Source organism: Lissotriton vulgaris, chromosome 4_1 (genome assembly GCF_964263255.1).
Source record: "Lissotriton vulgaris chromosome 4_1, aLisVul1.2, whole genome shotgun sequence".
NCBI lineage: Eukaryota > Metazoa > Chordata > Amphibia > Caudata > Salamandridae > Lissotriton > Lissotriton vulgaris.
In genome coordinates this window covers 1,640,487,703-1,640,502,002 of record NC_141691.1, presented here as the reverse complement: position 1 = coordinate 1,640,502,002, position 14,300 = coordinate 1,640,487,703, and the positions used below count along the sequence as shown (strand labels likewise).

General features: G+C 41.6%; 1 protein-coding gene across 1 annotated transcript in view; it reads right to left on the bottom strand.

Moving 5' to 3' along the window:
- LOC147724345 (uncharacterized) overlaps positions 1-14,300 on the bottom strand; it is a 2,209,372-nt gene that overhangs the window by 1,684,965 nt on the left and 510,107 nt on the right. Inside the window, exon 10 of the mRNA XM_086966996.1 lies at positions 13,730-13,897. Coding sequence (XP_086823122.1) covers positions 13,730-13,897 — 168 coding nt within the window. The remainder of the gene's footprint in view (positions 1-13,729; positions 13,898-14,300) is intronic.

Genomic DNA, 14,300 nt, shown 5'->3' with positions numbered 1-14,300 from the left:
GCACCTTACGCCTGCCTCAGGCATAAGGGTGAAACAGGGCCACAGGGATAGGCTGGCCCCATGAATTGCTGGATTGGTGTCATGCTTGTGACACAACTGCAGCAATGCGTGACTTTAGCGCTGACAGATACGTCAGGATTCCAGATGTAACTGTAATTAATTGCGACATGGAGCACCATTCAGTGCATCCATGGTGTCACAAGAAGGGCGTAGTGAAAAGTGTTGCAACACTGTTTTGTTGCAGCAATGCAATACTTTTTATGATTGAGGCCCAGGAATGCGCCCTATCTTATTGATGGTATGCATTCCTGCCCTGTAGTTTTGTTGCAGGGCAGTGTAGCAACATTCCATGCAGTGCAGTCTAGCACCAAAATCTTCCGAAATGAGGCCCTAAGTGGTTTCACCATTTTAAAGACAAGTTATTTTCCGGTCTTAAAAAACTGCCTCTAACTGCAACTAGAGGCAGTTTTGTTGGTTTTGCACCATACAAGGATTTGCTTGTAAATATCGCAAAGTGGGGCTAGCGGTAGTTTTTGCACGGGAACACCTCCTTTGCATCCAATTTTCATTAACTCCCGCTAACAGAAATGACATATTCACGTTTAGCGGCAACTTGTAAATAAGGCGATAAAAAAAAACACTGTAACTTCAAAAACTTGACTGTATGGAGGCGTTAACTCCTTGTATATAGGCCCCTCAGTTCTAAGAGAAAACCTGCTCAAATATTGGAAGCTCCTCTAAAGCATCAGGCAATGCCCCAGAGAAATGCATTCAAGTAGCACAAAAATGTTGAATTCAAGAAAACAATAAACTCCCCAAACTAATTCTACAAAATAGAGATAAATGGAGTAAGAAAAAGACACAAACATGTAAAATCAGATAAAGACAATCATGCATATGAATTTTTACAAAGTAAGTCAAAATGACAACAAATTATCAAAGGAGTAATGGAACAATAAATGGCACTTGCAGCCTAGGTCCTATCTAAAAATACACTGCTCTTGCACCAGAAACAAAGCAAGGAAAAGTTACCAGCAGACTGTTCTTCTGGAGACAAACTGAGAGGTCAAGGGCAGTGTCAGTAATATCCCACAATGGTATACTCCAGTGCTTGCAATCCTCCTGGTGCCCTTTTGGGAGACGCTAGTCGCAGCTCCAAGGGGAAGATAAGATTCTGTGCCTTTGCTTCCTGCTGCAACATTGAGACACAAAAGCTTCTTAATGCAAGCGTAAACACTCCTGGAGTCTCTTGTACAGCCCTGAGGTTCACAGGCCGGCCTCCAGGCACAAGGCCTCTCCCCAGCCAAGGTTCTTCCAATGTCCAATTCCCAATGGTCAGCAGGACCTTCTTCAGAGCAGAAAGCACCTTTGGCCTCTTGTGTCCCTTTAGCAGTAACAGGGGACCAACCACTTAATCCTTGAAGAACATTTCTAATCTAGGTGCCAGAACAAACCTCACTCCCTCACCCTTCTTTCCACAACAGCCAAACAGAATCTTCTTTCCTTTTCTGTCAGAGGTTTCATCCCAGTTCCAAAAATGTTCTGAAGATGTGGTAGTGTGGTGCCAGTTTGATTATGTGCATTAGCAAGTGATTGGAGAATTCCTTCGACACAATATCATTTTCTCACAAATCCTACACCTTCTTTTGTTTAGCATTTCATATCTTAGTTAAATGCAAACCTTCCCAGGAGCCTTAGAAATGGCTCCAAGGCATTCTTCACATGAAGGAAATCTAGTCCTCCCCCAAGTCACTCCCCAAGAAGATGGCATATCCTCCTCCCTCTATCAGGAACACAACTGAGTCTACCTCTGTGGAGGGTTGGAGCCTGAAGTCTCTGGGAATTAATGGGTGCAGCCCCATTTGGAATACCCAAAACAAAGCAGAAGTGTTAAGGGTGCCTTTTGTTTGGCCTCCTCTCATAGGGCTAATCTCTGCTAACTGGCCAGTTGTTAACACCACTTGTGCTTTGCTGGGTCAACAGACCAATCAATTTTTCTCTGAAGGGTAGGGTCATTAGTTCTGTCAGAAATGTGTATTGAGCATCTGAGTTCTGATTCATAGCCAGTTTTGGTTCAGACAAAATAAAGGTAATTATTACAGATTAAGAAACGAAAAGGGCTCCAATATTTGAAATATATGTCCTAGGACATAGTCCATTCATAGAGCACGTGTTAGACCCTCTATTTTATTAAAATATAAGGATACAAAACCAATTATAATGTCAGGTACGACAATTTATCATGATAATTACTAATACTGGAGTAATACGATTTTTGATAGGGCATCATAAATACAGAGTCATCAGTTTTCTATTGTATAAAGTATGTGCCTATGTTCTTCCTTTGTTCATAAAAAAAGTGGTATACATTACTTGCATCCAATAACTTGAATATGGGTCTTTTGGAGACAGCCAATACATGTTTCACCAAGTAATTGCTCGAGAAGCTAATGCTTTTTTCAAGGCCACAGTGATCAGGTCCTTACTCCAGATAGAAATTCTCATTTTGGACACAGTGTTCTCAACAGAATTCAGTATTTTAAGTATGGTCAGTCATGAGGATGGTGAGTCTCACGTGGTCTCGGTCAAATATCAGTGCAGTTTGTAATATTATTAATTCTGCATGTGGTCTGAAGCCAATATTGGTCATTTTCACTATGAACTGGTGTATTCTGAGCCTCTAATTTGTGTTTACATTTTAACATAATAACTTTTCCACTAGTACTGAAAATCAGATATTGCGCACTGAGTGGAAAATAACTGATTCACTTTGCTAGCATTTACCTTTGCAGATGCATGAATTAAAACGTTAATCATATGTGGGCTTGTTCCTGGAGCATGTAGCTGAAACTTACACAGTGAACAGCGCTTCAGCCATCAGTTACGATGAAGACACACTTTTCAAATGTGTAGTTCAGCACTTTTATATATACTTAGAACCTTGGCCTGTGGGCTTACAAGGCAGACTATTGGATTGACAATATGTACAAATAGGTTTTCCTAGATGGCAAAGGCACTGGGCCTTTACCATGTATGACTGGAGTGCTTTAACAGTGCAGCCCAGCCAGAGCAAATTGGTACTCCTAAGGCATATGTTATTGTGGGTGGTGTAAATAGACAATGCATCTATATATGCCATTTTACATCTTCGGCACTGGTGTAATATCTTCACCATCTACTGTGGCCTTACAGGACAGTTAAATAGGCCAAATAGGTGAACCCCATATTAATAGTACCATTGTAGAGGCAGCACATATGCACTATGATACTGAGTAGCGATGTCATAGTGCACAGAAACTTAACCAGCAAAGATATGGCTCTAAAAAATACAAAAACCTGGGATGACCATGCAGAAAAGGCATATTCTATACACATGGTAGCCCTAGCCAAGCCAGAATAGACTAGTCATTTTCTAATGGGCTTCCCAGATGTTATGTTATGTTATGTTATTTTATTCTTGGTTTTGTAGAGCACACGGCTACTCAAAGAGTGTCCCGGCGCTTTGGTTTGCACACCTATCTCATAACATAACAAGAAAAAGACAGAAAAAATAAAAAATCCAGAATAACCCGAGGGGGATAGCTAAGCAGATCAGGAAGTAGAAAACGAACAATCTTCTTCCTCGCAAAATGTCTCATCTATACCCTCTGAAATTACCAATATCCATCTGTCAAGATCTGCCCTAGCAAAAAATCCGGTCCTTAGGAACTACTTCTCCTCTGCAGACCCAACCTGTGAAAGGACTAACATTAGCCTACTCATAAATGCATCCCAGTATGTGAACAGCACCACCATGGTTATGTGGCCCATTCCGCCTCGGGTCAGTTCTGTCCACAGGGCGACCAACAAGCAACGATAACTAACAGCCCTCAGTCTACTGCACCAGCTCATTGACCATCCACTCACAAGTAAATGTTCTGTCTTATGGCTAAGCATTCTAGATCAGAGTCAGGCACAGGGCCTAAAATATTCTTCTCACCTGTTTTCAAGGAGATTCTGACCCGCCCCCAGGTTCCACCTTCCTGTTTACCTGAAATAGAATAGGTCTCTCTCCCATAGTCATAAGTTTGAGATCTTAAAGGGTTCTCATTTTTACCCTTCATATCAGAGCCTGACCCACCATTTGTGTACCTTGTTAGGTGCTGAGAGAAAGGTCAGCCTCTTTCCAAAGTCCCTGTCGAATCAGTAATCTTAGAATCAATCAGGTACTGCTGCAACTCTGTAAAACAGTGATGCAAAAGTGTTCTGGAATAACAAATTAGACTCGCCATTATAGTGTGTTACTTGACTGCCCTTCAGCCATCGTTCTATTGCCTTCAATTACTTATCCACAATATTTTAGGACTGAGACCAAACTTGCAAAGGAGGATGCCCTTTTTGGGTTGATGCTGAATTGCTTAGATTCCCACAGGTCCAAAATCATGTCCCTCCCTTAATAGGCACATGCCTATACAAGCAAACTCCTAAGCCTTCCTATCCATGATATGTGTAAGAAATCAGGTTGTTGTTTGACTGGGGTGTGAGCACTGGCCATGCAGCAACCAAAACCCTTGTCAGGGTAAAGCACAAACAAACCTCAAATTAACTTGTGCTCAACCACCTACTAGCACATATATGTGCACAGGCTGGCTATAGGCATCCAGTTAGGTCCACTGAACAAAAGTACCCTCAATATTAGATTACAGAGCATTGCGTAGATCTGAGCTGAAGATGCATCGTGCAGTCGAAGTGATGCATCAGTTCTGAGATGAGGAGAGGTTGCGGTGAATGAATGAATGAATGAATGAATGAATGAATGAATGAAGGCAGTCTTATAATGGGCAGACTTAGCCCGTGGCATCAAGGCGCCTAACAAAAATGAAAACATGATATGGAAGCCAAGAGCCAGCTTACAGATACGCCTCTGCAAAAAGCCAGGTTTTTAATGATTTCCTGAAAGGTCCAATAGAGGGTTGTGCTTTTAATTCCGGGGGGAGGGTGTTCCACAACTTAGGGGCCAGAACAGAGAAGGCCCTTCCTCCCCACCTGACTCTACGAACCCGAGGTACAGTCAGAAGATTCTTGCTGGAGGAGCATAGGTTTCAGCAGAGATCGTATACCTTCAGAGCTTTCTCCAAATAGTGCCCCGTGGACAAGCCACAGGATCTTAAAATAAATGCAAGGTCCTTTTGCGGTGCGAGCACCAGTTTTGGGGCTGCAACGTGCAGTCAGGGGATGCATCGGTTCCAAAGAGCTAGGATCTGGAGTCTATTGAGGCTGCTGTCGACAAGAGATGTGAGGGCCTGCGCCGAGGATGCATTGCGCAGTGGCAGTTCCTATTGTGATACGGGCTGCGGTAATGATGTGAGTCTTTGTGATGGGTCCGATCCCCGCCGCAGTGGTCATGCATCGGTTCTGCTCGAGTTTGCGCAGCACAGCAAAGGAGATGCATTGCTTCCACTGGATGCACAGGCTGAGAGAGAACCTTAGGCCCACTTCCAAGAGGAGAAGATGTGGCCGAACGGCTAGACTGGTCAACCACAAAACTGGAGAACTGGGCTCGTGTTTCGCAGAGACGCTCAACATCCTGTGATTCTGGGCAAATCACTTAAGTTCCCTGTGCCCAACAGAATGAATGTGTCGGACGGTAATGCAACTAGTGGTCATGTAAAGCACTCTGAAAACTTCGGGCCGAGTTTACACTATATAAAACTCAACAAAAAAAGGGGCCAGGACTGGAGTGGCACCATTAATCAGTATAGACTCACAAATTTGGCATATTGGCCACATAATTATTCATCTGATGCATAATCTTCAGATTTTAACAAAAGACAATTGTGTTTCTGGCTCAAACTGGTCAAAAGTTAGTAAAAACACAGCAACGCTTCTTGCCAAGCAATGGAGGGCCCTTTGTAAAGGTTGACTGGTCACATTTCTGTAGCTTATTGCTATATTTGGGTGCTATACTGGTACCATTGAGGTACAACTAATGCCCAGACAGTGTTATCAAGCTTACAAATGACAAAATAATGAAGTAATACTAACAAGAAATGTGCCACATAACTTGACTTTTTGTGCCGCATTATTTACCCAATCATGCTGCATAATTTGACCCTCCCCTACAGCATAATTTCAGTGGCCCAGAGTATAAACCCCCTCCTGAGGCTCAGGATGAGACAGAAGAAATTGATAGACCCATCTGAGGGCATGGACAGAAGAGACAGGAACCCAAGAAAGCTCACAAGGAGGATAGCCTTTCCAGTGAATTAATAAGTACAACCAGGCTCTGAAGATTAGGCAGTTACAGATCTCGCTAACATTTATTCTGGTTCCCTCTCTACCATAAGAAGAGGAGCAGGAGAACTCATCTGAAAAGTATTAGGTGCAAAATTCTTCAACTGAGAGTCATGAAAGTTAGGGTGATTCGTTCAAGAGTTAGGAAGACAGAGCCTAAAAGCAGTGGGATTGCTCTGAGGATGTAACCAGACTGGCAACGTTCGAATTGGCAAGAACATGGAAGACAGAAAACCTTTTCTCTCACCTCAAAGTTTTGGAGCTGTTGTATTAATTTATCGGTTTTAGTATTCACAGTAGTTTTGGAATCGTGTAAATTATGTAAGTTCTGGGCAATCATCTTTATTTCAAAGCCAAGTGCACCATAGGAATGGACAATGGAAAATATGGAAAGGAACAAAGATGGAAACCCTGGGCCCAATGACTGGAGAAACTTTGGTAGCAGAGTGAACAGGAATTTTGTTTGAGAAATCTGCTAAGGGTGAGTATTCTGCCCAGCTGTTTTGAGTGGCATTGAAGAAAAATCTCAGATATTGTTCAAATATCTAGTTGACCCTCTCAGTTTGTCCACTGAATTGTGGATGGTAACCTAAGGACAAAGATTGATAGATACCCTGGGAAGAGATAATTGAGAACCAGAATTTACAAACACACGGAGATCCTCGGTCAGAGAATATGGTATCAGGGACATCATGCAGGCGGAATATATCAGCCTGAAAAGACCTTACCAAGGAACTATGATGGAAAAGGAAAAGAAAAGACAATGAAAAGCTAAAATGGACTAGCAGTTGAGCAGCTTTAAAAGGCAGGTGCAAAACCTTAGACAGGTGAATGACATTTAGGAGCTGAAGGACAGGGAGCAGTGGCTAGGAGCCGCATGAAGGAAGGTAGCCCCGGGTGACTGAAACTAACAGTCTGCAAACATGCATTTGATGTGGTGTCTTCTGGACCCCAGGAAATGTGGGACCACACAAGGTACAGCAGTTCTCGATGATGTGTGGGCAGCAGCGAAGCAGCAACCACAACAGTATGAGATACAAATAGTGTTTGGCTGTTTAACTGTTCATGAGCAGGAAATTGTAGCCTGGTCCCATTAACGCTACGATATATTTTATCAGCATAAGATTCCTCTATTTCCATTTTTTATGGATGTTTGTACCATAGGTCTATATAAAGCAAGATACAACATCTTTTGATACAGATATAGAGTGCCTGTTGCTCCAGTTGAAACCTCTGTTCCTCTAATTCGCTCATATTAGGGATGGCAGTAACCACATTCTAAACCAGACTAGATTACAGTGGAGTGGATCCAACTGTGCCTTCTACCTGCATTTTAGGAATGATCCCTCAGAAAATAGTGATTACATGCCAGTAAATACAGTATGATTCACGTGCATGTCTGGAGTACTCTAGCTAATCCTCAGGGAATAACTGATTGAAAAAGAAAAATTATTGGCGCAGTCAGAACACTATATTCCAAGGCTGGCAAGATGGCCTATTGTCTTCAGTGTGAGCATCACTGTCAAGTTCTATACCCTGGTTGATTGCAACCACAATGACAAACTTCACAAGCAAGGATTCTGGAATTTTCAACTTTAATTCAGAGCCACAGGGCTTGCATACTGAGAATTTATTTGCCATAAAGTGCAGGTCAGTGAAGGTGAAGACTCTATAATGAAATGCCTCTGCCACCTGTGGTCTGGCGTAATGCTCGCAAAACTGTTGAGTTATGGGCTCAACAATGTAGACACAGAATTCATCTAGCAGCAGTCTTTGGAGTCCAGGTAGGAGGTGGCAGGTGCCGTAACGTAGAATCCACTGACCTAGCCTAATATTTAATCTGTAAAAATACAAGAGAAAATCGGTGTACATGTTCTGAAAATAAAAAATAGCATGATCCTTTAGAAACACCTTGGGATATGGAGAGAGGATTTCACAACTAACTCAACTTGAAGGGCCTGCGAGAAATGAGTGCCTAGAATGGCCCCCCCAACGTGTGACACTCCAGATTAGTATTAAGTAATAGCTCAATACCACAGTCATTGTAAATAAGGCAGTAGATGGTTCCACTTTTGACAAATCAGGATGTTATTGTTAGTGTCTTAAGATTCAGACGATTACTATTTATTCAGTTTTAATCACAAACCGGGACATTCATAAAGAGCCTTAGGAGAGTTTGAATATCATTGGCATTGATATAGCAGGTCCAGTTAGGGATCGGAGAGAGAGTATAGATGGATGAAAAGTGGATGGACGAGAGTTGGTGAGAGTGGATAGATGATGGATGTGGAATGCTGGATGGTGAATGGGACTGGCTAGATGTATGAAAAGGGCAGATGGGTGAGAGAAGTTGAGCAAAGTTTGGAGGGAGAGAGTTAAGCAAGCAAAGGACGTAGCAAGCAATGAAGGAAACAATGGCAGTTACAACGCTGGATGTACGATTCAATGGTTAATGACTTGAATGTGACTGAACATTTGGGAATGGATGGACGAATGAAAAAATACATATGGGCTTGGTGAGCAGAAGAACATATTAATAATTAAGCAAAGGTGGTGGATATATATATATATATATATATATATATATATATATATATATAGATGTAAGTGTGGAATGATAAATAAATACATGAATAGATGTGAGGGAGGGTGAATAAATGAATGATTAAAGGTATCAAATTGAGCGTGTGAGTATATGATGAATGAAGTTAAGGAATGCTTGAAAGATGAATGTGTCTGAATGGAAGAATGATGGGAATGTGAGGATATATGAGAGTAAAATTATGCATAATATGTTTTCAGAGCTGCAGGACTGATGCATAAATTAAAGAATGCCCCTCAGAACATATGAGTGAATGAGAATGTAAGATTACAACTTTCAGACATGATGACAGTAAGGTAAAATATATATTAAAATTAATAAGTGAGGATAACAAAATAAATAAATGGCTGCATCAGTGTAATCATGAGGGATAAATGAGCATTTGAATACATGAGAATGTATTCGTGAATAAACAGATGCATAAACAAATGAGTGTGAGGAAGCCTTTATGAGATAACTCCCTTACGAGGAACTTTACAAGGACAGATGGATGAAAATGAGCAGGAGGGTGGTTCAATTATAGTTTCAGGATAGATGAATGAAATAATGTGACAGATGATGTGTGAGATGGATGAGTGGATCTTCAACTAACTGGAGGCATGGTGATGGTAAGAGGAGTGGTGAACCAATGAATGAGACTGATGAGTGAGAATGGATAGAATGGTGGGAGAATACATGAGAGTGAGAGAAGGCCATGACCACACAGAGCCATGAACCAAGAGGATATTGTGCTGAAAATATAACATTGAAGACCTGAATCCTTGTATCCTAAATTGGAAAATACTGCCCTTTACTATTTTTTGGGGTGCTTCGGAAGAGCAGTTCTCTGAGATAAATCTTGTCAAGCATGCTACACTGTGAACTGGACTGTACTGTGGAACATTGCTCCACTTGTCCACCTTCTCACATAAACAGGAATCAATCGAAATCCCAGGACAACTGACACTTCTAGGCGTTAGCATACAATTGTTATCTACTTGTGCAAAATAAGTCTGCCCATGTTATATTGTGGGTCTAAAAGACCTCCTTGTACAACATTGAAATCAATGAGTGGACAGAAAATGCTGAGGCGTTGTTCAATGTATCTTTAATAATTATTTTACTTGGTTGGGGAACAATGTGAATGCCAGCTGTAAGCTGGCTTGGTGAACACATGATTGGAGGTTTGGTCAGGTGGCTGAAATTACCTTCCAATTTAGAGCTCTGGCCAATACAGCATTAATTGTTCATAAATGATTTCCAAAAGTGGCTCCTTAAAATAGGATTACCTTAACATGAACCACAATGAAGAGTGCTGGATTTTTCGGAAAAGGCTCCAGACAAAAAAAAGAATATTTGAGAGGAAAAATTAGGATATCCTTCTGCTACTGCCAGGCAATGGTTTCCTCCTGATGTGTTGTCTACTAGATACCATTCCAGAGCCAAAATTCCGTCAGATGAAGTGGGTCAAAAGAATTTGATGAATAAGATTCCCCCATCTCAGATCTCTTCTGCGGGTAAAGGCAGCTGCTGTTTTAATATTGAGAGAGGATATTCCCATAGTAGGGGCAGGATTTGCCATAGGTAGAAGCAGGTGGCAAGTCTTTTCAGTGGTTGGCAACATGTGATCCTCCTCAAGCAAGAGCACTTTTAAGTGCTACTAGCTACAAAATCAACTTGATAGCAGTCTTACATGAATAACGTAGAAAACTAATAATTCTCTGAAATTGGACTGATTTTAATGACCGAGCACTACCATGAGGTTCTTAGAAAGTGACTTAATGATTTTTAGTTATCTCTCTGACGCCTAAATGAATATAGAACAGTCCTAGCTGCATACATATTAGGGATGAAAAGCCCACTTTTATTGCTTTTCTGGGACAGAACTTAGTGGCAAAGGAACTCTTCAGCGGACTTCAACTTCAATTACAAACAGATCAAAATGTTTCTGGGAAAAGAAGCATATTATCAAAAAAGTGATTTGAATGGTTAGCATATTTTCTCACTGTGCCTGTTTTGAGAACAAGACAGTGGATATTAGGATGATCTTTGATAAAATCTAGTGCCTTAAGAAAGCAAGATAGCTATTTAACTCTCAGGGGCACTAGGTACTGCAAATATATTTGGAGTAGTGGTTCATGGGTCATGAAATGTTCAGCCTCTTCAAATAATTAACAGTAATGTTCCTAACCTCTTGCACCCATTCACCGTTTGCTAAAGTGTCAGCTATTTTCCTACCTACCCACCAATCGCGTGCACGACTTACAACAACCATTTCTACAGCATGACCTTTTAATCAATGCCCTTTCTTTCCCAGCAGCCATTTGAAAATCAAAAACGCCAATGTAGGAGCAGAACTGATTTTGCTGGTTAGGCTTTGAGTCTTAATGTGACTTTGTATTAGACGTGAAACATAATAATGAAGGCGCATATCTAGGGGTGGGCGGAATTTGTGTAGTTGCGTTACGCAAAGTTCTACAAAACGGTGAAAAATGGCAGCGAGCTAAGCAGAATTCCGCGAGCACGCGGAATTGCTTTTTCCGCCCGTTTGCGATGCGTTTTTTCTGTTCGGGGACACTGTTTGCGTGCTCGGGTGGAAATATCTTGTGAACTTGCCCATTTGGTTGTGGCCATCTTGTTTCACCTGTCCTGCCCGCTCCCGATGCGTGTTTCCTGTTCGCGAACGATGTGTTCGCGATCGCACACTCTCGCAAGATCACGCAGCCAGATGCAAACGGATAGGAAAACTCATCGGTGAATGCAGGGATCCCAGTAAGTCGCTACTGCGCGCATTAACACGCATTTTTAAATTGCAAACAAGGAAAAAATTCTGCTCCGCTGCGGATCGCAGAATTTTAGTAAATTCCGCGTTCTCCGCGGAACGCGGAATTGCCAAAAATCCACAAGTTGCGCAAGCGGAGCGGAATCTACTGCACAGGCCTACACATATCCTGCCTCAATAGGGAGTAGTTTCCTTCCATGTAGAAAAATATAGGCAACCAAAAAACTGAAGAGGTTAACATTTCTTGCCCCACTAAAACCTTTGATCTTGTGCTTTTGGGAATAATTTGCTATTAAAGAATTAATGTTATTGGCAGAAGTTATAGTTGTGCTACAACACTGACAACTGGAGGCTGCCAAAGAGTAATTCAACTTTTGCAAGTTTTATTATGCATTGAGAGCCTTAACTGGCAAAAGTGCACCTTATTAAATTCAAAGGAAAGTTCTATTAATGATCATGGAACTGTTGGGCAATAAAACAGATTATATTTGTTGGCACATGTACAGACTCCGTCATTTTGATTAGATCAAGAAATTGGGACATGCAAACCAAGCAAACTTAGAGTGAAGGGCAGGTGGGCCTCCTACAGCAAAAAAGAAAAGCTGAGGGATAACATTTGTTGGCGTATGTGTAGAGTAATGAAGTAAGTATATGGAAGCAAGAGGTTATGGCAAGGATCAATATCAAGGTGGTCATAAAGCTTTGGCATGGCAATCAATTTAGAAGGAGTCATCAACGAGTAAGCAAGTCAATGGGGGTGAGTGCGCATGGATGAATTGCTAAAGTGATCATGGTTTGGGTATGGGGAAATTAGGTGAAAAGCAGAGGGACTGGTGCAGTTAAGGCTATGTTGAGGATATAGATGAATACACTGCCGTGAAGTAGCAGGAGTAGCCATAAAGGTTTTTTACATAATGAACATAGAGGCATGTGGGGAATAGGTGGGCATATGTAGATTAGACAGATGTACTGTGCAAAGGATTTGGGGAGACATTTCACCTGGAGATTGGGTAGCTTGACAAGGTAGTTTAGCAGGTGCTGGGATAGCTAGGGCCACGAGAAAGGGAAGGGCGATCAGTGGGAGGGTAAACAGCTGTGAAACTGTGAGGGGCGGGCAACACTGGTTATAAAGCAATTTAACCAGCATTTGGAAAAATATGTTCGTCCAGCAGGTTTCGGATCAAAGAAATTATCTCAGCACCAAAGCAGAGTAAACAGGAAAATACTCGCAAGTGGAAGCGCAGGATAACATGGTTTCAGACAGTAAATGAATACAAAAGACCAATCTGCCTTTCAAGTAGGCAGTGAACCTAGCTGAACAGGTCAGGAACTCATTTAACTAACAGCGTGGCTAGTAGGGAATACAACCGGACTATAAAACCAGACGGTCCAGCCACCTTAGATATGAGTAAGGTACATCCCCAGCGGGTGTGTGATTTGACCTTGTTCAGCTCCACTTGTAATTCATGAAACTTGGATGCCACATAGCATTCTTAAAAAATACATCTTTTTATTTCGAAATTGGCTTCAGATTATCAATATTCTCTATTGTAAATTTAAATAGACAGACGTGCCTTCAAACACGAAACCTTCCCCGTGTCCATTATCTCGCAGATTCATAATTTAATGACGCATTTTCATATAACGCAGAAGGTACCACATGGCACATACTTAATTTTAAAAAACATTCCAATGACCTTCTGTGATGTAAAGGGGAAATCAAATTAGGTTAATCGGTGAAAGAACTACTGTACAGAAAAAGCAATCATACAAATGTTACTTACCTCATGTAATTACTACTCGGCCGAAGGAGACCCGTGAAATGGATACGTGGTTGTAAAGGTCACTTTCTATAGCACATTTTCTATTAACGTTTAGATCTGTCCTACCTTGCTGTGTTTTAGAGGCTCGCGCCGCTTCCGCACCAGCAGGCACAATGCGCCTTCCATTTCATATTCTGTGCAGAGCATCAGGTCTATCAGGCCTCAGCCCGCAACTTTACACACAATGATTACACTTCACAACCCATCCATTATCTGTAGCCTTGAATCAACGCTTTTTCCACATTTTTTTCTCCCGTCAAACAACCGTACCTTGAACTGCAACTCTCCGAGCACATGCTTTAGGTTTGCGCATTCTTGGAAGAGCTCACTGCTCGTGTTTTCTTTAACAATAACTGCTTTTCTTGCAGAATTTTCTGCCGACTTCAGAGAGGCAAGCTCTAATTGTAAATTATTTATGGTTTCTCTGCATTCATTTGCCTGTTAAAAAAAAAGTATACGTTTAATTAAAAGTAGGTCCAAGCCTGCGGGATCAGGAATTAGAGAATTACGTTTATTACGAGCTATCACAAACAGTTATCCATGCTGAGTGTGTGTCAGGTGCGTGAGAGGCCTACTTCCCCTATGCAGAACATCTTACATGTAATTTCTTTATTTCAATTTGAGGGAAGCTGTGTTGTTCAAGCAAAGGAGAAAAGGTGTCAGTCCTGGAAACTGATGCCATTCAGGTATCCCCACATAAAGCAAATCACAGCCATGATCTTCCATGGAAATGCAATTCTTAATGATTATGAAGGTGATATAGGCACATATGTATGAAAGGAATTTGCATTTCTTAACAGTCTGTAATGCTATTTTGGACCGGTAAAAATGCATAATGTGC